The sequence below is a fragment of the Procambarus clarkii genome, chromosome 87, assembly GCF_040958095.1.
Source record: "Procambarus clarkii isolate CNS0578487 chromosome 87, FALCON_Pclarkii_2.0, whole genome shotgun sequence".
NCBI lineage: Eukaryota > Metazoa > Arthropoda > Malacostraca > Decapoda > Cambaridae > Procambarus > Procambarus clarkii.
Genome location: NC_091236.1, coordinates 7,913,644 through 7,940,595, shown reverse-complemented (window position 1 = coordinate 7,940,595; position 26,952 = coordinate 7,913,644). Strand labels below are relative to the sequence as shown.

The window sequence follows — 26,952 nt, the reverse complement described above, 5'->3', positions numbered from 1 at the left end:
TGGGTTGTAGTGTTGATGGGTTGTGGTGTTGATGGGTTGTAGTGTTGATGGGTTGTGGTGTTGATGGGTTGTGGTGTTGATGGTTTGTGGTGATGATGGCTTGTGGTATTCATGGTTTGTGGTGTTGAGGGTTTGTGGTGTTGAGGGCTTGTGGTGATGAGGGCTTGTGGTGATGAGGGCTTGTGGTGATGAGGGCTTGTGGTGATGAGGGCTTGTGGTGATGAGGGCTTGTGGTGATGATGGGTTGTGGTGATGAGGGCTTGTGGTGATGAGGGCTTGTGGTGTTGATGGGTTGTGGTGATGAGGGCTTGTGGTGATGAGGGCTTGTGGTGTTGATGGGTTGTGGTGATGAGGGCTTGTGGTGATGAGGGCTTGTGGTGTTGATGGGTTGTGGTGATGAGGGCTTGTGGTGATGAGGGCTTGTGGTGTTGATGGGTTGTGGTGATGAGGGCTTGTGGTGATGAGGGCTTGTGGTGTTGATGGGTTCTGGTGTTGAGGGCTTGTGGTGTTGATGGGTTCTGGTGTTGAGGGCTTGTGGTGTTGATGGCTTGTGGTGTTGAGGGCTTGTGGTGATGATGGGTTGTGGTGATGAGGGCTTGTGGTGATGAGGGCTTGTGGTGTTGATGGGTTGTGGTGATGAGGGCTTGTGGTGATGAGGGCTTGTGGTGTTGATGGGTTGTGGTGATGAGGGCTTGTGGTGATGAGGGCTTGTGGTGTTGATGGGTTCTGGTGTTGAGGGCTTGTGGTGTTGATGGGTTCTGGTGTTGAGGGCTTGTGGTGTTGATGGCTTGTGGTGTTGAGGGCTTGTGATGATGGGTTGTGGTGATGAGGGCTTGTGGTGTTGATGGGTTGTGGTGATGAGGGCTTGTGGTGATGAGGGCTTGTGGTGATGAGGGCTTGTGGTGATGATGGGTTGTGGTGTTGATGGCTTGTGGTGTTGATGGCTTGTGGTGTTGAGGGCTTGTGGTGATGATGGGTTGTGGTGTTGATGGGTTGTGGTGTTGATGGTTTGTGGTGGTGATGGGTTGTGGTGTTGATGGGTTGTGGTGTTGATGGGTTGTGGTGATGATGGTTTGTGGTGTTGATGGGTTGTGGTGATGATGGTTTGTGGTGTTGATGGGTTGTGGTGTTGATGGGTTGTGGTGTTGATGGGTTGTGGTGTTGAGGGCTTGTGGTGTTGATGGCTTGTGGTGTTGAGGGCTTGTGGTGTTGATGGCTTGTGGTGTTGAGGGCTTGTGGTGTTGATGGCTTGTGGTGTTGAGGGCTTGTGGTGTTGATGGCTTGTGGTGTTGAGGGCTTGTGGTGTTGATGGCTTGTGGTGTTGAGGGCTTGTGGTGATGAGGGCTTGTGGTGTTGATGGTTTGTGGTGTTGATGGCTTGTGGTGATGAGGGCTTGTGGTGATGAGGGCTTGTGGTGATGAGGGCTTGTGATGTTGATGGCTTGTGGTGATGATGGGTTGTGGTGTTGATGGTTTGTGGTGTTGAGGGCTTGTGATGTTGATGGCTTGTGGTGATGATGGGTTGTGGTGTTGATGGTTTGTGGTGTTGAGGGCTTGTGATGTTGATGGCTTGTGGTGTTGATGGCTTGTGGTGTTGATGGCTTGTGATGTTGATGGCTTGTGGTGTTGAGGGCTTGTGGTGATGATGGCTTGTGGTGTTGAGGTCTTGTGGTGTTGAGGTCTTGTGGTGTTGAGGTCTTGTGGTGTTGAGGTCTTGTGGTGTTGAGGTCTTGTATACCTTCCTAATCACTACTTTATCCCCAGTCATTCTCAACTGGCTGATCGCGGAACCTAACTTCAGAGTGCCAGTGTATCTGAATCACCGAGAATTACCAAGTGGTGAGTATCCTGATTGGGCAGTTAAGCTACATCTTGGGTCATGGTCAACAGCCATCTAGACGTGAGCTAAGAGATGAAACAAAGAATGAAGATTGGAGTGCAGAACACATTCTTCCGGTGATGCTTCAGAGGCAGAGCATGAAATGCGCAGGAAGTAGTTAGCTTGTTATGATTTATGCACTCCCTTCCCGGCCCTTATAACCCATGGATTCAATGGCATATTTTGCCGCCAACACGACGCCATCTTTTGCCGCCAACACGACGCCATCTTTTGCCGCCAACACGACGCCATCTTTTGCCGCCAACACGACGCCATCTTTTGCCGCCAACACGACGCCATCTTTTGCCGCCAACACGACGCCATCTTTTGCCGCCAACACGACGCCATCTTTTCCCAACAAGACGACGCCATCTTTTCCCAACACGACGACGCCATCTCTTGCCGCCAACACGACGCCATCTTTTGCCGCCAACACGACGCCATCTTTTGCCAACAAGACGACGCCATCTCTTGCCGCCAACACGACGCCATCTTTTGCCGCCAACACGACGCCATCTTTTGCCGCCAACACGACGCCATCTTTTCCCAACAAGACGACGCCATCTTTTCCCAACACGACGACGCCATCTCTTGCCGCCAACACGACGCCATCTTTTGCCGCCAACACGACGCCATCTTTTGCCAACAAGACGACGCCATCTCTTGCCGCCAACACGACGCCATCTTTTGCCGCCAACACGACGCCATCTTTTGCCGCCAACACGACGCCATCTTTTGCCGCCAACACGACGCCATCTCCTGCCGCCAACACGACGCCATCTTTTGCCGCCAACACGACGCCATCTTTTGCCGCCAACACGACGCCATCTTTTGCCGCCAACACGACGCCATCTCCTGCCGCCAACACGACGCCATCTCCTGCCGCCAACACGACGCCATCTCCTGCCGCCAACACGACGCCATCTCCTGCCGCCAACACGACGCCATCTCCTGCCGCCAACACGACGCCATCTGCCGCCGACACGACGCCACCAGCACCCACGTAGAGTACCCCCTCCATGTAAGGTGTGTACCACACGAACTCCTGGATCTTATCACACCTGCGATTTACCCGTATCAGCTTTCAGAGTTCAGATGGCATCGATATATAGAGATAAGCTTGAGCCATAACCTGCGGTAAACTGACTCCTGTCTCTCTACCTTAGATACAACCTGGATTTATATAGGAGAGAGAGAGAGAGAGAGAGAGAGAGAGAGAGAGAGAGAGAGAGAGAGAGAGAGAGAGAGAGAGAGAGAGAGAGAGAGAGAGAGAGAGTATTCTTGACTCACCTCATACGTCGTGATTTTTACGGAATTAGACAAATCAGTTTAAAATACGACATATTCGTATTGACGGTTTCTGTGCATCGGCTTCGATGGGTTAGATGGCTTGGGTTCGTAGGTGTCTGGTTAGGCTAAACGGTTGTGTATTCTACAGAGTGCTTGAAAGAACAGGCTGGTTGATCACAGGTGTGGAAGGGGCGAGCAAGAGGGAGAGGGATTTTTTTCTCTCTCCATCCCTGTCTATCTGTATCTCTCTCTCTCTCCTACCTTCTTCCCTGTCTGTGTCACCCTCATTCCTCTCTGTGTTTCTCTCCCTCACTGTATCTCTCCCTCCCTGTCTCTCTCCCTCCCTGTCTCTCTCCCTCCCTGTCTCTCCCTCACTGTCTCTCTCCCTCCCTGTCTCTCTCCCTCCCTGTCTCTCTCCCTCCCTGTCTCTCCCTCACTGTCTCTCTCCCTCCCTGTCTCTCTCCCTCCCTGTCTCTCCCTCACTGTCTCTCTCCCTCACTGTCTCTCTCCCTCCCTGTCTCTCTCCCTCCCTGTCTCTCTCCCTCACTGCATCTCTCCCTCACTGTCTCTCTCCCTCACTGCATCTCTCCCTCACTGTCTCTCTCCCTCACTGTATCTCTCCCTCCCTGTCTTTCTCCCTCACTGCATCTCTCCCTCACTGTCTCTCTCCCTCACTGCATCTCTCCCTCACTGTCTCTCTCCCTCACTGTATCTCTCCCTCACTGTCTCTCTCCCTCACTGTATCTCTCCCTCACTGTATCTCTCCCTCACTGTCTCTCTCCCTCACTGCATCTCTCCCTCACTGTCTCTCTCCCTCACTGTATCTCTCCCTCACTGTCTCTCTCCCTCACTGTATCTCTCCCTCACTGTCTCTCTCCCTCACTGTCTCTCTCCCTCACTGCATCTCTCCCTCACTGTCTCTCTCCCTCACTGTATCTCTCCCTCACTGTCTCTCTCCCTCACTGCATCTCTCCCTCACTGTCTCTCTCCCTCACTGCATCTCTCCCTCACTGTATCTCTCCCTCACTGTCTCTCTCCCTCACTGCATCTCTCCCTCCTAATATGAGTATCCCCCCCCTCACAACAAGGTCACTGAAATACATGTGTACCAAACCATAATTTTCCATTAATGAGGACCATCGCCTCATTACCTTATGACGTATGAGGATAACGGCCAGTTTATGGGGTTTTAATTCCCTCATACCTCATGAGGGTAACCTCAGGGTAACCATCCCCCCCCAGTTAGTGAAGCTCCGGGTTACTAGTCCAGAGGATTACCTGTCAGAGCCGTCAATCTGACCACTGGAAGGAGCCTCACCTTGCCACCATAACCTTGGAGCGGTTCGGAGGATCACTGTCCCCCGCGGCCCGGTCTCTGACCTGGCTTCCTGGTTGGTGGTCTGGTCAATCAGGCTGTTAGACGTTGCTGCTCGCTGTCTGACTCAAAGCCTGATTGATTGGATATCTTTCTGGAGGTGGTTATCAAGTTCCTTCATGAACACTGAGAGGTCAGGTTATCTTGAGGTTATCTTGAGATGATTTCGGGGCTTTTTAGTGTCCCCGCGGCCCGGTCCTCGACCAGGCCTCCACCCCCAGGAAGCAGCCCGTGACAACTGACTAACACCCAGGTACCTATTTTACTGCTAGGTAACAGGGGCATAGGGTGAAAGAAACTCTGCCCATTGTTTCTCGCCGGCACCTGGGATCGAACCCAGGACCACAGGATCACAGGTCGGCTAATTATGTGCCCTGTTCTTGGAAGGAGTGTATGTATCTATGCATGTATGAATGTATGTATACATGTATATTAAATATATAACGTAGGTTACTACCTCTGGTGAACATATACATGACCCTCTACATACATGACCTGTGGCGCAGTTGTGAGGTCAGTCGACTCACACCTGGATTCGATTCGCAGGCAGGATGCCACCTTCGTACAGGTTCCCTATCACCTGATGTCGCTGTTCACCTTGCATTCAATAAGAACCTAGGAGTTAGGCAACTATTGTACTCACCTAGTTGTGCTTGCGGGGGTTGAGCTCTGGCTCTTTGGTCCCGTCTCTCAACCGTCAATCAACTGGTGTACAGGTTCCTGAGCCTACTGGGCTCTATCATATCTACACTTGAAACTGCGTATGGAGTCAGCCTCCACCACATCACTGCCTAATGCATTCCAACTGTTAACTACTCTGACACTTTAAAGTTCTTTTAAATGTTTTTTATGGCTCATTTGGGCACTCAGTTTCCACCTGTGTCCCCTTGTGCGTGAGCCCCTTTTATTTAATAAACTGTCTTTGTCTACCATATCAATTCCTTGGAGAATCTTTTATGTGGTGATCATGTCCCCACTAACTCTCCTGTCTTCCAGCGACGTGAGGTTAAATTCCTGTAGTCTCTCCTCGTAGCTCATACCTCTCAGCTCGGGTACTAGTCTGGTGGCACGCCTTTGAACCTTCTCCAATTTAGTCTTATGCTTGACTAGATATGGACTCCATGCTGGAGCCGCATACTCCAGGACTGGTCTGACATATGTGGTATACAAGGTTCTGAAAGATTCCTTACACAAGTTTCTAAATGCTGTTCTTATGTTAGCCAACCTGGCATATGCCGCTGATGTTATCCTCTTGATATGGGCTGCCGGGGGAAAGGTCTGGCGTGATGTCAACCCCCAGGTGTTTCTGGGGGTTGATTCTTGAAACATTTCATCTCCCAAGTGATACCTTGTATCTGGCCTCCTGCTCCCTACACCTATCTTCATTACATTACATTTGCTTGGGGATAAACTCTAACAATCATTTGTTTGACCATTCTTGCAGCTTGTCCAGGTCTTCTTCAAGCCTCAAGCTGTCCTCTTCTGTCTTAATCCTTCTCATTATTTTGGCGTCGTCAGCAAACATTAAGAGGAATGAGTCTATACCCTCCGGGGAGATCATTTACGTATATCAGAAACTTTTCTCACAGTTGGTCCCACCAATAATGTCTCAATGGTCCCGTTTTCTACCAGCTTACACACCTCCCATATTATACGGAATCAACCAATCCGTTAAAAATGCGACGTACTAGTACAAATTAAATCACCATAATACTGACGTTTTCTGTAAATCGAACTCAATAGGTTCGGTGGCTCACTTTAGGTAAAAACAATTGTATATTTTACGATTTATGGTTAGGTAAAACAGGTTTTTTTACATTTTTACAAATGGTAAAACATTTTTGACGGAGCAGAAAATGGAGAGATCGCAGTGAGGTCACATATGTAATTATTCAACATATTATTGAGCGCTGATGGCCAAGTACACATTCTCATTATAATGTCTGTATGATGAAGGCCACAGTGGACGACAAATAGGAGCCCAGGAGCTGCAGTCCGACACGCACACGCGGTGATCTGTCGAAGGATATAATTAACATTCTCTGCGTCACTGAGAACAATGAGAAAGTTAAACAGGAAAGCCTGTTGATGTCCCTCTCAGTGATGTCCCTCACAGTGATGTCCCTCACAGTGATGTCCCTCACAGTGAGACATTTCTCACCTTCCTCCCCAACACCTGTTCTTCCTCCTCCTAATTCCTCACCGCCCCTCCCTCACCCTCTCCATCCAAGATCTGAGAGGTATGAGTTATGAGGATAGGCTACAGGAATTAAAGCTCATGTCGCTGGAAGACAGACGAGTTAAGGAGATATGATCACTACCTACAAAATTTTCAGGGGAATTGATAGTGTAGATTAAAGTCATTATTTAGCACAGTTGGTGCTGCCACAGTTGAACACACGCGGTTTAAAAATGAGTCCCCAAATGAGCCATAACCCCAGAAACATCAGTTGATTGGATACCGAGACGCGGAGCCAAAGAGCCGTAGCTCAACCCCCGCAAGTACATGTAGATAAGTATACCTGACCTGCATGAAGTGACCTTCCTCAGGACCTTTACGGTAAATCATCCAGCTGTCTATGGTACAGGAAGTAGTTCCTTGATCTCATTAACTCAGTTATTGCTTCATCTATATCTAAGGTGAGTCTTATAACATAAATAAGATACAAAGAGCCTTAGGAAACAATGTTTACATTATAGAGTTGGAGATCAACAGTAGCAGCATTCCTTTCCTCCCTCTCCAAACCCACACAACCCCCCCCTCCTCCCTCTCCCTCTCCAAAACCACACTACCCCCCCTCCTCCCTCTCCAATCCCACACAACACCCCGGTCTCCCTCTCCAAACCCACACTATCCCCCCTCCTCTCTCTCCAAACCCACACAACCCCCCCTCCTCCCTCTCCAAACCCACACAACCTCCCCTCCTACCTCTTCAAACCCACACAACCCCCCTCTCCCTCTCCAAACCCACACTACCCCCCCCCTCCCTCTCCAAACCCACACAACTCCCCCCTCCTCCCTCTCCAAACCCACACAACCTCCGTTCCTCCCTCTCCAAACCCACACAACCCCCCCTCCTCCCTCTCCAAACCCACACAACCCCCCCTCCTCCCTCTCCAAACCCACACAAACCCCCCCCCCTCTCCCTCTCCAAACCCACACAACCCCCCCCTCCTCCCTCTCCAAACCCACACAACCCCCCCCCTCCTCCCTCTCCAAACCCACACAACCCCCCCCTCTCCCTCTCCAAACCCACACAACCCCCACCCTCCCTCTCCAAACCCACACAACCCCCCTCCAAACCCACACTACCCCCCCCTCCTCCCTCTCCAAACCCACACAACCCCCCCTCCTCCCTCTCCAAACCCACACAACACCCCCGTCTCCCTCTCCAAACCCACACTATCCCCCCTCCTCTCTCTCCAAACCCACACAACCCCCCCTCCTCCCTCTCCAAACCCACACAACCCCCCCTCCTCCCTCTCCAAACCCACACAACCTCCCCTCCTCCCTCTTCAAACCCACAGAACCCCCCTCTCCCTCTCCAAACCCACACTACCCCCCCCTCCCTCTCCAAACCCACACAACTCCCCCCTCCTCCCTCTCCAAACCCATACAACCTCCGCTCCTCCCTCTCCAAACCCACACAACCCCCCCCTCCTCCCTCTCCAAACCCACACAACCCCCCCCCCCCTCTCCCTCTCCAAACCCACACAACCCCCCCCTCCTCCCTCTCCAAACCCACACAACCCCCCCACCCCCCTCCAAACAAACACTCCGCCTTTAAGCCCCAGTAGCGCCCTTAGGGATGAGAGAGGCCGTGAACAAGTCCACACTGTAAACACAAATGCCCCGTCACATTACCCTCTACCTAAAGCGTAATCCCGTGTGATATGCGTCAGTGAATTGCGTCGTAACGAGGCACTTAAGAGATCACCAGGCACTCTAAAGGACGCAGTTCTACGCACGAGGCAGTATACCGATTGTGGTATAATGACTGTGGAGTGGCAAGAGAGAGAGAGAGAGAGGTCACTGCCTCTACTGTGGTGGTAGAGTGAGTCAACTCAAGCACTTCATCAATCATCACGCGGCCTCGCTCACCCCCACAAATATTATCAAAGTAAATAAAGTATTATTATCTAAAAATAATAAAGGAGCATTTGATGTTACTGGAATATCCAGGAAGGGAGGGGGGGGGGGGGGTTACCAGCACAGGGAGGTGGTGGTGCCACCCCCCAGCAACACCCAGCTACTCGCCCTGTTTAGCCAAGGACTTACAACGGATCTCATCTCAAGATGAACTCCATCTTGCAATGACTTGCAACCGATCCCGTTTCCACTCATGAGCGAGGAAGATTTGAATCCTTCTCCAGCGGGGCTGACTTAGCGTCCTAGAGGTGGCTGAGCTGAGCAGCAATCTTGTCACCGTAAAGTTGCAAGGTTCCCAGAATGTTGAGAAGGGCAAGGAGCACCCAGGCGCCCCCCGCAACATCTTCCCACACACAACACCGCGCTGTCTTCTACGCCCAGTCACGCACCCATAAATTCCGGTGATTTTTTTTTTTTTTTTTAAATTTTGCCCCGAGGGGCGAGTTTATTGGGCAGCGCCACTCATCTTGTGAGTGAACACACCGCCATAGTGACAGTATTGGGCAGCGTCACTCATCTTGTGAGTGAACACACCGCCATAGCAGAATGTACAACACTCCCCAATAGGAAGAAAACCCGCTGGGTTGTTCATCCTGTCACTTGTACCCAGACACAGCTGGGACTTGCTTAACTGTCTCAAGTGAACAGCTCCTCAAACAAGAAGATTAACATTTATCAACCCTTAAAAGCTTACGTTATCTTGCGGGTGCAAAATGGGGAAATCTTTTAAGAACAGTATCAATATTTGACAAATAGTGTTTTCCTAACTCAAACAATGTGGGGTTTATTATTCTACAGTTATTCCTAATGTCTCTCAGGTGTTCACATTCACGTAGATAGTGTTCAAGGCGGTGTCCATCACTCTCACCACAGATTCTGCAACTTCGCTGATCAACTGTGATTTCCATTCCAAATCTCCATGGATATTTGTATCCAAGACGGATTCTCGCTATTACAGATTCTCTCACTCGTCGTCCTCCTCTTCGGCCATACTGATTGGGATTGCCAGCTGCAACCATGTTGTACCATCGTACAGATTCACTGGTTTGTGCTTCTATCCTCCTTTCCTCAGTTACCTTGTCACGGTGATGTTGCCTGACAATACCTCTAATTTGTAGTTGAGTCTTGGGTATGAAGTATTCAATATGGTCTCCTTCAGCGCCTTCAGCAGCCAGCACATCTGCTCGTTCATTCCCACATATTCCAACATGGGAGGGGATCCACAGAAACTTGATGACTCTTCCCTGATTGGTAAGTACTCTCACAGCTCTCTTGATTTCAGCGACTATTGCAAGATTTTCTGCCTGATTTTTACTTAGGCTTTGCAGTGCTGCTTTTGAATCGGTGCAAATCACTGCACCATTAGTGTTCCGTTCAAGAAACCTTAACGCCATAACAATGGCAGTTAGCTCTGCTTGCGTTGAAGAGGCATAGTTCTCAATACGCGCTTTTTCTTCATTTCTGCGTTGGAAGGTATTATCCTTGATTACCGTGTATGCTGCACCAGCCCTGCCATTGATAGGATTAGATGACCCGTCAGTGTAGATTTGATCTAGTTCATCTCCGGCTTCTTTATAAATGTCCTCGAGATACTTGTGCCTCATTTCTTGTGGTATCATGTTGGATTTTTTCATTGCCATTTCATTGATGATGATCTTGCATGAGTCATCCTCCCAGGGAGGTAACCTCTCTACAGGCAGGAGCTCACGGGCTTGCTCAAGCAGGTGAAGCTCTTCAAGGTAGCAGACTGCTCTGTGATGCCATTTTTTGCTTCTCCTGTTTCCCCCTGAAAGTAGCACAGAGCTCAGTTTTTTCTTGGCAATATCATTGTAATGGGGATCTCTGGCTCTCCTAATTGCAAGCTTAGCATTCAGCTCCTGAATTCTGCTTTTAATACTGGGAAGGGACGTTCACAGCGTACTGGAGCCTAACAGGTCCTTGTTACCCCATGGCTGGTTTGCGTAGGGGTGGCTTGCGTGGGGGGTGGCTTGAGTGTGGGTAGCTTGAGTGTGGGTGGCTTGCGTGGGGGTGGCTTATTGGGATGGCTTGCGTGGGGGGTGGCTTATTGGGGTGGCTTGCGTGGGGTGGCTTGAATGTGGGTAGCTTGAGTGTGGGTGGCTTGCGTGGGGGGTGGCCTATTGGGATGGCTTGCGTGGGGGGTGGCTTATTGGGATGGCTTGCGTGGGGGGTGGCTTATTGGGATGGCTTGCGTGGGGGTGGCTTATTGGGGTGGCTTGCGTGTGGGGTGGCTTGCGTGTGGGGTGGCTTGCGTGTGGGGTGGCTTGCATGGTGGTGGCTTGCATGGTGGTGGCTTGCGTGGGGGTGGCTTGCGTGGGGGTGGCTTGCGTGGGGGTGGCTTGCGTGAGGAGTGGCTTGCGTGAGGGGTGACTGACCACCCAGAGCGCTACATGGAACTAACAATAACGCCGACAGTGTGAACAAAAACGACAAGTCACTGTACAAACACCAACAGTTAAATAAGACCGTGAAATCCTAGACCCCAGAGCCACTCGGGGCTCTAGTCACCAATCACTATCTTGGACCATGCTTGGCTAAATCTTCAGGGCGATGGAGCACCGACATAGAGCACCGAGATAGAGCACCTAGATAAAACTCCAAGATAGAGCACCAAGAGAGAGCACCAAGATAGAGCACCAAGCAAACACGCCTCTTAACGTACCACTCCGTCAAATATACAACCGTTTTGCCTTACCAGAAACGTACTAACTCATCCTATTGATGTCGGTGCATACAAAACGTCAATAATTCAGTACTTTAATTGGTACTAATACGTCGTATTCTTAACGTACTGGTCGACTCCGTTATAAGAAGGACTGAACGACCCCGTCGAGCTGTTATTAAAATCTTGTCAAAACGATTGACTAAATTCTGAGCCATTTTTAATATATGTTTGACATTTCTGACGCGATAAATCACGATTCAACACTGCTTAAAATAGCGTCCCAGCTTACAACACTGCTTAAAATAGCGTCCCAGCTTACAACACTGCTTAAAATAGCGTCCCAGCTTACAACACTGCTTAAAGCAGCGTCCCAGCTTACAACACTGCTTAAAATAGCGTCCCAGCTTACAACACTGCTTAAAATAGCGCCCCAGCTTACAACACTGCTTAAAGCAGCGTCCCAGCTTATAACACTGCTTAAAATAGCGTCCCAGCTTACAACACTGCTTAAAATAGCGCCCCAGCTTACAACACTGCTTAAAGCAGCGTCCCAGCTTACAACACTGCTTAAAATAGCGCCCCAGCTTACAACACTGCTTAAAGCAGCGTCCCAGCTTACAACACTGCTTAAAATAGCGTCCCAGCTTACAACACTGCTTAAAGCAGCGTCCCAGCTTACAACACTGCTTAAAATAGCGCCCTAGCTTACAACACTGCTTAAAATAGCGTCCCAGCTTACAACACTGCTTAAAATAGCGCCCCAGCTTACAACACTGCTTAAAATAGCGTCCCAGCTTACAACACTGCTTAAAATAGCGTCCCAGCTTACAACACTGCTTAAAGCAGCGTCCCAGCTTACAATACTGCTTAAAGCAGCGTCCCAGCTTACAATACTGCTTAAAGCAGCGTCCCAGCTTACAACACTGCTTAAAAAAGGCGGCCAGCTTAACCAGTTACCATGGGAATATCCCATTTCAGGCAGCAGCGTGTACGAAACAGCAGTGTGTGTGACAGGAGAGGCATTCTTAGACCACCTGCGAACGTTGGCACCGGTGACCCCCGACCTCTGGCACTATTTATATACCACGTCCTCTACATAGAGCCCCGAGGGTAAGTGCAGGGTGCGGTGACATCTGGGAACTCTGGCACTAATACCCCTTCACCTCCTCCCCCACCCCCTTGGCACCCCTAGTGCCTTGGCACTCTCGTCTGCTCCACATACACGACTTCACTGTGATGAGTGAGTCTGAGGTCATTCACTCTCTGACTAGTCAGAATCTCGGGCACTTCTGACCTCTGGATGCTGGGACTAATGACCCTCCAGGGGTTGATAGGTCTTAATAACCCTCCAGGGGTTGAAAGGTCTAAATAACCCTCCAGGGGTTGATAGGTCTTAATAACCCTCCAGGGGTTGATAGGTCTTAATAACCCTCCAGAGGTTGATAGATCTTAATAACCCTCCAGGGGTTGAAAGGTCTTAATAACCCTCCAGGGGTTGATAGGTCTTAATAACCCTCCCAGGGGTTGATAGGTCTTAATAACCCTCGAGGGGTTGACAGACTTTAATAACTCTCCAGAGGTTGATAGGTCTTAATAACCCTCCATTGGTTGATAGGTTTTAATAACCCTCCAGGGGTTGATAGGTCTTAATAACCCTCCAGGGGTTGACAGACTTTAATAACTCTCCAGAGGTTGATAGGTCTTAATAACCCTCCATTGGTTGATAGGTTTTAATAACCCTCCAGGGGTTGATAGGTCTTAATAACCCTCCAGGGGTTGATAGGTCTTAATAACCCTCCAGAGGTTGATAGACCTTAATAACCCTCCAGAGGTTGATAGACCTTAATAACCCACCAGAGGTTGATAGACCTTAATAACCCACCAGAGGTTGATAAACCTTAATAACCCACCAGAGGTCGATAGACCTTAATAACCCACCAGGGGTTGATAGACCTTAATAACCCTCCAGGGGTTGACAGACTTTAATAACTCTCCAGAGGTTGATAGGTCTTAATAACCCTCCATTGGTTGATAGGTTTTAATAACCCTCCAGGGGTTGACAGACTTTAATAACTCTCCAGGGGTTGACAGACTTTAATAACTCTCCAGAGGTTGATAGGTCTTAATAACCCTCCAGAGGTTGATAGACCTTAATAACCCACCAGAGGTTGATAGACCTTAATAACCCACCAGAAGTTGATAGACCTTAATAACCCTCCAGAGGTTGATAGACCTTAATAACCCTCCAGAGGTTGATAGACCTTAATAACCCTCCAGAGGTTGATAAACCTTAATAACCCACCAGGGATTGATAGACCTTAATAACCCACCAGGGGTTGATAGACCTTAATAACCCACCAGGGGTTGATAGACCTTAACAAACCACCAGAGGTTGATAGACCTTAATAACCCACCAGAGGTTGATAGACCTTAATAACCCACCAGAGGTTGATAGACCTTAATAACCCACCAGAGGTTGATAGACCTTAATAACCCACCAGAGGTTGATAGACCTTAATAACCCACCAGAGGTTGATAGACCTTAATAACCCACCAGAGGTTGATAGACCTTAATAACCCACCAGAGGTTGATAGACCTTAATAACCCACCAGAGGTTGATAGACCTTAATAACCCACCAGAGGTTGATAAACCTTAATAACCCACCAGAGGTCGATAGACCTTAATAAGCAGCTTAGCAAAAAAATTAGTGCTGGGTCTAGCCCTATCAATCACCCCCCCCCCCCCCGTAATGTGAGTGGCAGTGAAGTACCTCACCCCCCCCCTCATGTGAGGGGGCAGTGAGGTAACCCCCCCCCCCGCTCACCCCACCCCACGGTTAAGCCTACCACCCCAAGCTTTTAACCCCAGCGATGACGTTTCAGTATATTATATTTCAGTATATATTTATATTATTTCAGTATTCTTGCGTTTATCTGGGGGTGGCGGGGTGTTAGGCCAACTCCGTAAGAAATCCGACCTTTCAGCGTAACCAGCAGCGTACCAACCCATACAACCCACCTAATCTACTAGTCCGAGGTATAGAAAACGTGTAATACTTGTGAAGCGTTACTTTTCTTAATAGGTTGCATTAGTAACGTTGTATGCACAAAACTCTGGCTCTAAACCATAAGCTTGAAGACATTGTCATTATAATTTCCATTATATCGCATCATTATATAATTAGAATTTAACATCATTGATAAATCAATTAACAATGAATCATTTAACATTATCATTGTTAAATCAATAACTACTCTCAGTAATGATGTAATTATGGTTACTGCTAGGTAATTCTCATTATAAGTTGCATGTAATCATTATACTATTCAACTTAACCAGCTGTTGGACCACCTGGCAGGTGGAGCCAGGTGGGGCCAGCTTCAGGTGGGCTATTTTAAACTAACAAAAATAAACAAACCGTAACACTAACTGATGCCTACACGAATGACTAAATTAGTATATTGTAAATCTGAACCAATGCCCAATAGTCTCGACGACTGGGGGACACAGTTCTAGAGGCGGTTTGAAGAATATTGTCAAGGTGATCTTGGTGATCTTAAACGGCCCGTTGTACGGTAACCTGTTATTTATTTAACTATTATTGCTATCACAGCAAGATTACGATCATTCAACACAAGATCACATTGCGCTATCGACCCTGTACACACACACACACACACACACACACATACACACACACACACACACACACGAACCAAAGAGCCAGAGCTCAACCCCCGCAAACACAACTAGGTGAGTACACACACACACACACACACACACACACACACACACACACACACACACACACACACACACACACACACACACACACACACACACACACAGGTTGTGGAAGCAAACTCTATTCATAATTTTAAAATTAGGTGTGATAGGGAAATGGGACAGGAGTCATTGCTGTAAACAACCGATGGCTGGAAAGGCGGGATCCAAGAGCCAATGCTCGATCCTGCAAGCATAAATAGGTGAGTACACACACACACACACACACACACACACACACACACACACACACACACACACACACACACACGCAACACTGAGAATGTTTATGACAAGCCAAAAATGACCCACGAATGTTTATGACGACGAACCTAAACATGTTCCACCAGGAGAGACACGAGAGGTGTCACAGAGCACATTTCCTGTTCCAACGTCCGCACCGAGGCTTCAGATCACACGCCGTCACCGAAATCAAAAATAATATTTTTCGCCAGTGTGATTGACTCCAAAAATTATAGGCTACGGAATATGTATGGCTTCAAATTATTGGTTATCTCTCCTGCTTTCACAAACTATAATTGAAAAAACTCTACGACGCTACGACCAAATTTGAGGGTGATGCTGTGAGTCGGACACGGCGCCAGGGTGACACAGCCACGCTAGGGTGACACAGCCACGTCAGGGTGACACAGCCACGCTAGGGTGACACAGCCACGCCAGGGTGACACAGCCACGTCAGGGTGACACAGCCACGCTAGGGTGACACAGCCACGCCAGGGTGACACAGCCACGTCAGGGTGACACAGCCACGTCAGGGTGACACAGCCACGCCAGGGTGACACAAACCACACCAGGGTGACACAAACCACGTCAGGGTGACACAAACCACGTCAGGGTGACACAAACCACGTCAGGGTGACACAAACCACGCCAGGGTGACACAAACCACACCAGGGTGACACAGGCCACGCCAGGGTGACACAGCCAGGTCAGGGTGACACAGCCACGCCAGGGTGACACAGCCACGCCAGGGTGACACAGCCACACTAGGGTGACACAAATCACACCAGGGTGACACAGGCCACGCCAGGGTGACACAGCCAGGTCAGGGTGACACAGCCACGCCAGGGTGACACAGCCACGCCAGGGTGACACAGCCACACCAGGGTGACACAAATCACACCAGGGTGACACAAGCCACGCCAGGGTGACACAGCCACACCAGGGTGACACAAATCACACCAGGGTGACACAAACCACGTCAGGGTGACACAAACCACACCAGGGTGACACAAACCACGTCAGGGTGACACAAACCACACCAGGGTGACACAAACCACACCAGGGTGACACAAACCACGCCAGGGTGACACAAACCACGCCAGGGTGACACAAACCACACCAGGGTGACACAAACCACGTCAGGGTGACACAAACCACACCAGGGTGACACAAACCACGTCAGGGTGACACAAACCACACCAGGGTGACACAAACCACACCAGGGTGACACAAACCACACCAGGGTGACACAGCCACACCGCAAAGGAACATACTAAACATGCAATAAAATGACTTCCATTCTCTTTAGAAATGTTTAAGTTCCGTCAAAGCACGAACATTTAGCATCGCCAATTGCGACTAAAAAGGAGCGCAATAAAATACTGGAGAGAATGAGCACCAATAAATTTTGCCAACCCGTCCTCGACTCAAGTCCATTCCATCCAGCGGTCGACCCCACAGACGCATTCATCAATTTTAACATGCTGTTCATTCAAAACAGGAATTTTCTCAAATATAAATTAATATTATAATATATTAGCATATTGTGCATATTTAGGCATAGGTTAGGTGTTTAGGTTCTGTTGGCGATTATTTGTATTTGTAGTACGTGGGTGAAGCATTTACAGCGTTGTGGTTCGAACACAAGTCGTCAGTGAAGCACTTGTTCCGGAAGTGTTCGAACGTCACCAGTTGTGAGTCGTGTGTAAACTGTTTTACATTCATAAACAGCTGGGGTTGGCGGGTGGATGGAATGGACTTTGGGTCTTTGTTTGGAGGACGGGCTGTATTTTGCATAAAAATATACGAAACACAACTCATTCCATGCAAGCAACTTTTTAACTAATTTAACTTTGCTCCAGAAATCACGAGAGCATGATACATGTAGGTGAACATATTGAGGCCATACAGTGGGATCGAACACGCGTTCCTGGACAGTGATAAGCTTAAAAGCACCCCAACCAAAAGTATTACCCGATTTACATGGAGTCTAGAAGGCACTATCCGATACCGTTTGGTTATCGACATATATGCGCCAAAAGGTTATACGAAGTGGACTGACCCCGACCCGCCCTTGCTGGTCACCAACCCCATAGCAACCACCCTGCAAAGTTGGGCGAAGTTACCTCCCTCAACGCGTCTGACCGCCACCCATGACCAGTCTCTCTTACATAGACTACCACGTCAATATCAAACAAGATAGTGCATACAAACAATGATCTTACTAACAACAGCACTCAAATTCGTGCAGTGAGGACTCGCTGTACGTGACACGTGCAGTCCGTCGTGCAGTGAGGACTCGCTGTACGTGACACGTGCAGTCCGTCGTGCAGTGAGGACTCGCTGTACGTGACACGTGCAGTCCGTCGTGCAGTGAGGACTCGCTGTACCTGACACGTGCAGTCCGTCGTGCAGTGAGGACTCGCTGTACGTGACACGTGCAGTCCGTCGTGCAGTGAGGGCTCGCTGTACGTGCGGTGAATCTGGTGAGCTATTTGATCCCTCTCGGCGCCTCCGCTAAACAATATGCAGAAAAATATTCGCATTAAATCAATGCTGCCCCGACTTTACTTCGGGCATTTGGGCACGCTTTTGATGGATGACAAGTTTATTATTACTATACTCCAGGAACAACAGTACGGGGCAAGGCGCAGTGTTTGCCTTGTGTTTTGCTTCCTTTGTCAGGGCACGGGGGTACGGCTTTTATATGTGTGTGAGGGTACGGCTTTTATATGTGTGTGAGGGTACGGCTTTTATATGTTTGTGAGGGTACGGCTTTTATGTGTGTGTGAGGGTACGGCTTTTATATGTTTGTGAGGGTACGGCTTTTATATGTTTGTGAGGGTACGGCTTTTATGTGTTTGTTTGTGAGGGCATGCTTTAAATACTTGCTAGCAAGGGTATATTTTATAAATTGCTTGTAAACTTATGTAGTATATTCTTGTTTGTAAGAGTATACGTTTTTAAACTTCATTGACCGAGTATATTCTCATATACTTGCTTGTAAGGGCTATATTCTTGCATGTAAGGGCTATATTCTTGCATGTAAGGGCTATATTCTTGCATGTAAGGGCTATATTCTTGCTTGTAAGGGCTATATTCTTGCTTGTAAGGGCTATATTCTTGCTTGTAAGGGCTATATTCTTGCTTGTAAGGGCTATATTCTTGCATGTAAGGGCTATATTCTTGCTTGTAAGGGCTATATTCTTGCATGTAAGGGCTATATTCTTGCTTGTAAGGGCTATATTCTTGCTTGTAAGGGCTATATTCTTGCTTGTAAGGGCTATATTCTTGCTTGTAAGGGCTATATTCTTGCTTGTAAGGGTTATATTCTTGCTTGTAAGGGCTATATTCTTGCTTGTAAGGGCTATATTCTTGCTTGTAAGGGCTATATTCTTGCTTGTAAGGGCTACATTCTTGCTTGTAAGGGCTATATTCTTGCTTGTAAGGGCTATATTCTTGCTTGTAAGGGCTATATTCTTGCTTGTAAGGGCTATATTCTTGCTTGTAAGGGCTATATTCTTGCTTGTAAGGGCTATATTCTTGCATGTAAGGGCTATATTCTTGCTTGTAAGGGCTATATTCTTGCATGTAAGGGCTATATTCTTGCTTGTAAGGGCTATATTCTTGCTTGTAAGGGCTATATTCTTGCATGTAAGGGCTATATTCTTGCTTGTAAGGGCTATATTCTTGCATGTAAGGGCTATATTCTTGCTTGTAAGGGCTATATTCTTGCATGTAAGGGCTACATTCTTGCATGTAAGGGCTATATTCTTGCTTGTAAGGGCTATATTCTTGCATGTAAGGGCTATATTCTTGCTTGTAAGGGCTATATTCTTGCTTGTAAGGGCTACATTCTTGCATGTAAGGGCTATATTCTTGCTTGTAAGGGCTATATTCTTGCATGTAAGGGCTACATTCTTGCATGTAAGGGCTATATTCTTGCTTGTAAGGGCTATATTCTTGCTTGTAAGGGCTATATTCTTGCTTGTAAGGGCTACATTCTTGCTTGTAAGTGCATGCTTTATGTACGTGTTGTCCATGTCTTCCTGCTGGAAAGGACAATGGAAAGGGAATAGCGGATAGGAAGGGTAGGAGGAGGAAGAGAAGGAGGAGGTAAGAAACTGATGAGAATAGAGGAAATAGAATCACAGGAGACTAACAGTCAAAAGCAGAGAATGAGAAGAGATGCAAGAGATAGAGAAGAGAAATTAGTAACACAAGAGATACACAAGGGTTAGTGAAGTAGATAAGGAAAAGGAGAGAAAGGTAAGATAGGGTTATAAGTCCAGTTACACTGTTGAGGCGCAGAGCTTAGTCCACTCCTGTTTGGCCCTTCTGGTCTCAGGGAGTTAAGATATATTTTGTGTTTATATGAAACCAGAATAATTGCTTCACTCTGGGGTCGACTCCCCACACAGGGTTATCTTGAGATGATTTCGGGGCTTTTTAGTGTCCCCGCGGCCCGGTCCTCGACCAGGCCTCCACCCCCAGGAAGCAGCCCGTGACAGCTGACTAACACCCAGGTACCTATTTTACTGCTAGGTAACAGGGACATAGGGTGAAAGAAACTCTGCCTAATGTTTGTCGCCGGCGCCTGGGATCGAACCCAGGGCCACAGGATCACAAGTCCAGCGTGCTGGGAGCCGGTCGGGTAGTGACCGACAATGGTAGTGACTTGTATTATTGGATAATAACAGTATTATCATAGCTGGCTTTTCAATTGGGCTACAAGTAGCCCAATCTGGCAACCCTAGAATACTATTCACAACTATCCACTAGTAACTGGAGGTAGTGGGAAGTAGGTGTAGATGCAATAGTAGGTAGTAATCCAACAACTATTCCTAGGATAGTTGGGACAGTTGCTGGCGAAAAGATTCTGAACACAAATTAAGAGGCATGAAAAATTTAACGATAATAGGTTCCCAAGTATGAAATATTGATCAAATCCATTGCAAAATGTTGAAATTTTAGAATACCAATTTTGGAGTACCAATTTTAGAGTACAAGATGATATTCTGCCCAATAAACTCGCCCTGCGAGACAACTTTATTTTTGTCTATAATATTCTGCAGTAACTGCCAAGGAATAACATATTAAAATATATGATAAAATTGTTAAAATGTTCCAAGAATTTGAAGACGCTCGCAGGCACTGGGGGGGGGGGTGAGGGGGAGGTTGGCACAGTGCCAGAGACAGAGCCGCTGAAGAAGGACCCCCATGAACAGTAATTATACGCCAGTAGGGGGGAAAAATAAGGTGTGAAAAATGCAAGAACCAGGGCCAGAGGTGGAGGCAGCGATGTGTCGACACCCGAGTCAGTATCAGTAGCTTCCTCTCCTATACTGTTTCTCTATTGCCACTCATCTCTTCCCTCGTACTCTAGCTACTGCCTCTTATCTCTGCCCTAGTACTCTAGCTACTGCCTCTCGTCTCTTCCCTACTACTGTAGCTACTGCCTCTCATGCTGGAGCTTGGACCCCTTGCCGCCACCACCAGCACCAGCAGCGCCTCCGTCATGTGCGTCGACCACTGTGAAGCGACTTCTCTCTCCCCTGGTTCTGGTGACGTCATCTACTCCCTGTTACCACAACAATGGTGGTCACTGTTGCCCTTAGCCACCCCGGCCAGGGTGAGGGAGGAAAGGAGGCGTGGCCAGTGAGGGAGAGATGGAGGGTGAGGGAGGGAGAGATGGAGCAACGCTGATGGGAATACCAGTCAAGGGTTGAGGGCTAACATTGCTATCGTGACTGGACTCTTCACTCTCGCTACGCCATGGGTCTCCACTCGGGTACTCACTGAACAAGTAATACACTGAACAACGACTTAACTTAACACAACGTACACAATCGACTTGAGAATGGTCCAGGACGGACCGAAACGTCGGCGTCGTCCCTTCACTTTCTAGTGTGTGGTCTGGTCAACATATTTCAGCCACGTTATTGTGACTCATCGCCTGAATACACTGAGGGAGTTAGACGCTTAGTAATACTGGTCTTCCTGTTAACTGAGATCTACAGTGATCTTACTTTGTGAGAATGATTATGTCTCACTTTGATTGTGTCTCACTTTGATTGATTGTGTCTCACTTTGATTGATTGTGTCTCACTTTGTTTGATTGTGTCTCACTTTGATTGTGTCTCACTTTGAATGATTGTGTCTCACTTTGTTTGATTGTGTCTCACTTTGATTGATTGTGTCTCACTTTGATTGATTGTGTCTCACTTTGAATGATTGTGTCTCACTTTGTTTGATTGTGTCTCACTTTGATTGATTGTGTCTCACTTTGTTTGATTGTGTCTCACTTTGATTGATTGTGTCTCACTTTGATTGATTGTGTCTCACTTTGAATGATTGTGTCTCACTTTGATTGATTGTGTCTCACTTTGATTGTGTCTCACTTTGATTGATTGTGTCTCACTTTGATTGTGTCTCACTTTGATTGATTGTGTCTCACTTTGATTGATTGTGTCTCACTTTGAATGATTGTGTCTCACTTTGTTTGATTGTGTCTCACTTTGAATGATTGTGTCTCACTTTGTTTGATTGTGTCTCACTTTGAATGATTGTGTCTCACTTTGTTTGATTGTGTCTCACTTTGATTGATTGTGTCTCACTTTGTTTGATTGTGTCTCACTTTGATTGATTGTGTCTCACTTTGATTGATTGTGTCTCACTTTGATTGATTGTGTCTCACTTTGATTGATTGTGTCTCACTTTGATTGATTGTGTCTCACTTTGATTGATTGTGTCTCACTTTGATTGATTGTGTCTCACTTTGATTGATTGTGTCTCACTTTGATTGATTGTGTCTCACTTTGATTGATTGTGTCTCACTTTGATTGTGTCTCACTTTGATTGATTGTGTCTCACTTTGAATGATTGTGTCTCACTTTGATTGATTGTGTCTCACTTTGATTGATTGTGTCTCACTTTGATTGATTGTGTCTCACTTTGATTGATTGTGTCTCACTTTGAATGATTGTGTCTCACTTTGTTTGATTGTGTCTCACTTTGAATGATTGTGTCTCACTTTGTTTGATTGTGTCTCACTTTGAATGATTGTGTCTCACTTTGTTTGATTGTGTCTCACTTTGAATGATTGTGTCTCACTTTGTTTGATTGTGTCTCACTTTGAATGATTGTGTCTCACTTTGTTTGATTGTGTCTCACTTTGAATGATTGTGTCTCACTTTGTTTGATTGTGTCTCACTTTGATTGATTGTGTCTCACTTTGAATGATTGTGTCTCACTTTGAATGATTGTGTCTCACTTTGTTTGTGTCTCACTTTGATTGTGTCTCACTTTGATTGATTGTGTCTCACTTTGATTGTGTCTCACTTTGATTGATTGTGTCTCACTTTGATTGTGTCTCACTTTGATTGTGTCTCACTTTGATTGATTGTGTCTCACTTTGATTGTGTCTCACTTTGATTGATTGTATCTCACTTTGATTGTGTCTCACTTTGATTGTGTCTCACTTTGATTGATTGTGTCTCACTTTGATTGTGTCTCACTTTGATTGTGTCTCACTTTGATTGTGTCTCACTTTGATTGTGGTACCGGCAAGATTGACCCTTCAAACAAGTAACAGTAGCGTGGAACACCCAAACAAATACAAGAAAAGCTTCTACCACCTTTGGGGTTCAAGAACCCCAAAGTTCATTTAGGGGAAATAAGTAACAATCCTGTGACGCTACTTACACAATGTATCTTGAGGTTATCTTGAGATGATTTCGGGGCTTTAGTGTCCCCGCGGCCCGGTCCTCGACCAGGCCTCCACCCCCCAGGAAGCAGCCCGTGACAGCTGACTAACACCCAGGTACCTATTTTACTGCTAGGTAACAGGGGCATAGGGTGAAAGAAACTCTGCCCATTGTTTCTCGCCGGCGCCTGGGATCGAACCCAGGACCACAGGATCACAAGTCCAGCGTGCTGTCCGCTCGGCCGACCGGCTACCATAATGTAATATTTAAATAATTTCTATCTCAAGTGGATCAGGAAGAGGTCCCCAGTAACCTTTATACAGGACAAGTTACAGCTGCGATGAGCCAATTACACACTTATCAATTAGAGATGATAGAAAGAACTATTATTGTTAACATAGGAGTAATGTGAGAATATATCTGACATTAGGAAGATAGCGGAGGCTGATACAATAGATATACAAAGTTGACGTGATATACAACATGAAGCTCGGGAGTCATTGTATTATACAACAGTTAGTATGGCGGGGCTCGAGAGCTAGAGCTAGGCTAGTACACACACACACACACACACACACACACACACACACACACACACACACACACACACACACACACACACACACACACACACACACATACCTCCGACGATTGAGAGGCGGGACCAAAGAGCCAGAGCTCAACCCCCGCAAACACAACTAGGTGAGTACAACTAGGTGAGCACACACACACACACATACACACACACACACACAACCGAAGGCTAGAAAGACGAGATCCAAGAACCAACGCTCGATCCTATAGGCACAAATAGGTAAGTCCACACACACACACACACACACACACACACACACACACACACACACACACACACACACAACCGAAGGCTAGAAAGACGAGATCCAAGAACCAACGCTCGATCCTATAGGCACAAATAGGTAAGTCCACACACACACACATATACTTTGCTGTGTTTAAGTGAAAAAACACAAGACCTACTCTTTACGGGAAGTTAACCGAGCACTATAAACAAAGGTATTACACCCAGCCCTGCCTCACATTCTCAAGAACCTTTATAGAAGGGATGGCACGTGACTATAATTCTGATTCACTTAAAATATTCTACTCCAGACTATAATCCCTCCTCCAGAAACATCAACAGCTGAACAACAGTCACTGTTTCTTCCACAGCTTCGTGTCAGTGAAATACCAGCCTCAAACTACAATACTTTCAAGCATATGAAAAGTATTATCAACTTTATATTTTCAGTAAGTTAACGAGATCCATCATTAATCTTAACAGAGCTGTTGTCCAAGAGCTGAACAACTGTGTGAGCTCTTGGACAACAGAACACAATGTTCTGTTGTCCAAGAGCTCACACAGAGTTGGGTTATCCAAAACACAAGAGCTCACACAATGATCAGCTGTACAGTAGGTTCATTTCTTATTCGCCGTGAGCGGTCAGACAGGGAGTGTTTCCTGCCGTAGATGGCGGACTGTCACTCTGGCTGCTCGGAGGAGAGTCTACGACCTTCCTCTGTCTTTGTTGTAGTCGTGCGCATCTCTAAGAGTGTGCAAGGAGTCGTACCCGGTCCCCTATCCCCAGTACCTTACCCCCCCCCCCCCCCACGCCACTTTGACTGGATGGTAGATCGACGGTCTCGCTTCATGGAGGTCGGCGTTCAATCCCCGTCCATCAAAGTGGTTGGACACCATTCCTTCCCACCGTCCCATCCCAATTCCTTATCCTGACCCTTTTCAAGTGCTATATAGTTATGATGGCTTGGCGCTTTCCCCTAATAACTACCTAACTACTACCTTCCCCCCCCCCCCCCCTACCACCAGGTACATGCAGTGAATGAAACTATAGTTGCAAATGCAACTTCTACCAATAACGATACAAATTTTCAGGCATTTTCGCAATCTAGTTTAAAAAGAGTCTTACAGAAAACTATTTTATTTTTATATTCTACGGGTTTCCCCCCTTGTTAATATCTTAGTATCTGAATTATTTTAAGCACAATTAGTTTAAGGACTGAGTCTTGGGCTGAATGAAAGGTGCACAACCAGTTCGACCTGCAAGAAGGCCATCGCTCTATCAACCACACCAAGTGGTTGGACGCGTGGGTAACTATCCAATCACTTCGTCTCTACTAAGAACACTGAAGGAGGAGGTAGTCTTTCTGTGTGTGTACGGGGAAGCTCAACCCCCGAAAGTTGTGCTTGCGGGGGTTGAGCTTTGGCTCTTTGGTCCCGCCTCTCAACTGTCAATCAACTGGTGTACAGATTCCTGAGCCTACTGGGCTCTATCATATCTACATTTAAATCTGTGTATGGAGTCAGCCTCCACCACATCACTGCCTAATGCATTCAATTTGTTAGCTATACTGACACTGTGTGTGTGTGTGTGTGTGTGTGTGTGTGTGTGTGTGTGTGGTGTGTGTGTGTGTGTGTGTGTGTGTGTGTGTGTGTGTGTGTGTGTGTTCTTCGGGACCTTTTGCCCAGAAGGTGGAGTATATTGGGCAGCAACACATCCCCGACACACCGCCATAGCAGCATCTACAGCACTTCCCAATAGGAAGAAAACCCGCTGGGTTGTTCATCCTGCACAAAATGGGTCCGTGTCCGTATTCCTTTCGTGTCCGTATTCCTCCCGTGTCCGTATTCCTCCCGTGTCCGTATTCCTCCCGTGTCCGTATTCGCATCAGTCACGGACAAGACTCACGTGATCACGCCTCATTAACCCTAGTTCTCATTGTTATTCCTCTTGCCTCATTTATCTTATTCTTTCTCCTCTCACATTTCCTCACATCTCTTTCTGATGTCCTCCCTCACACCCCACACTGATGTCCCTACAGGCAGGGGTTCCCCTACAGGCAGGGGTTCCCCTACAGGCAGGGGCTCCCCTACAGGCAGGGGTTCCCCTACAGGCAGGGGCTCCCCTACAAGCAGGGGTTCCCCTACAAGCAGGGGTTCCCCTACAAGCAGGGGTTCCCCTACAGGCAGGGGTTCCCCTACAGGCAGGGGTTCCCCTACAGGCAGGGGTTCCCCTACAGGCAGGGGCTCCCCTACAAGCAGGGGTTCCCCTACAGGCAGGCTGTGACTCATACGTCAGGCTGCGAGCAGCCGCCTCCAACAGCCTGGTTGATCAGTCCAGCAACCAGGAGGGCTGTTCGACGACCGGGCCGCGGGGACGCTAAGCCTCGCAAACACCTCAAGATAACATCCATGTGTTCTCACGAATCTTGGCTCCACTTCCCTATATATGACACACATCTCTTCCAATACAATACTGAACCCCTTATTTAATGACATATTGTAATCCCTTGTTTCAGCGTCCTCGTAGTATACATTTTCGGTGTATTTAGGGACAGTGGGGACAAGGAATACAAAAACACAAAGCCTTACAAAAAAATCTATTTTTTTGGTTCACTTGAGGAGAAAGTTTAAGAACAAGAAATATAAGAGACAACTGAAATTAGGTTCAGGAACAAGCCACCAATGCTCCATACTGTTAAGCCACGAGGCATATATAACAGGGAAAGGTCCTATATATATATATATATATATATATATATATATATATATACATCGCATTTGATAACGTTTTTGCCAGTTATATGAACTGGGCGACGCTCCGAGGTCCACCTTGAGCCGCGAGGGACGGAGAGGTCGTCCTCAGGTAGTGTTGGTTACAGCAGGTGTATCTGGCCCGCCAGGAGTGGGTATAGATGCAAGGTGTGGGCGTCCCGGGCGGGCTGTGGGCAGCCCTAACGGGTCGGGCGATGGGCGTGGGCGCTATACCCTCCAGGGCTCGGCTGGAAAGGTCCGATCACGCAAT

The 26,952-nt window shown here is 47.6% G+C and overlaps 2 protein-coding genes across 2 annotated transcripts in view; one reads left to right on the top strand and one right to left on the bottom strand.

Annotated features, from left to right (window-relative positions):
* The window catches only part of LOC123747075 (vitellogenin receptor), a 222,334-nt gene that overhangs the window by 78,254 nt on the left and 117,128 nt on the right, over positions 1-26,952 (bottom strand). The gene's annotated exons all lie outside the window — the stretch shown is intronic.
* LOC138358879 (proteoglycan 4-like) lies at positions 2,043-2,885 on the top strand. The gene has a single exon (XM_069317230.1). The coding sequence runs from the start codon at positions 2,043-2,045 to the stop codon at positions 2,883-2,885; it is 843 nt and encodes a 280-aa protein (XP_069173331.1).

Excerpts from the sequence above, each read along its gene's own strand:
- LOC138358879 (XM_069317230.1), top strand. The coding sequence starts at position 2,043 with ATGGATTCAATGGCATATTTTGCCGCCAACACGACGCCATCTTTTGCC.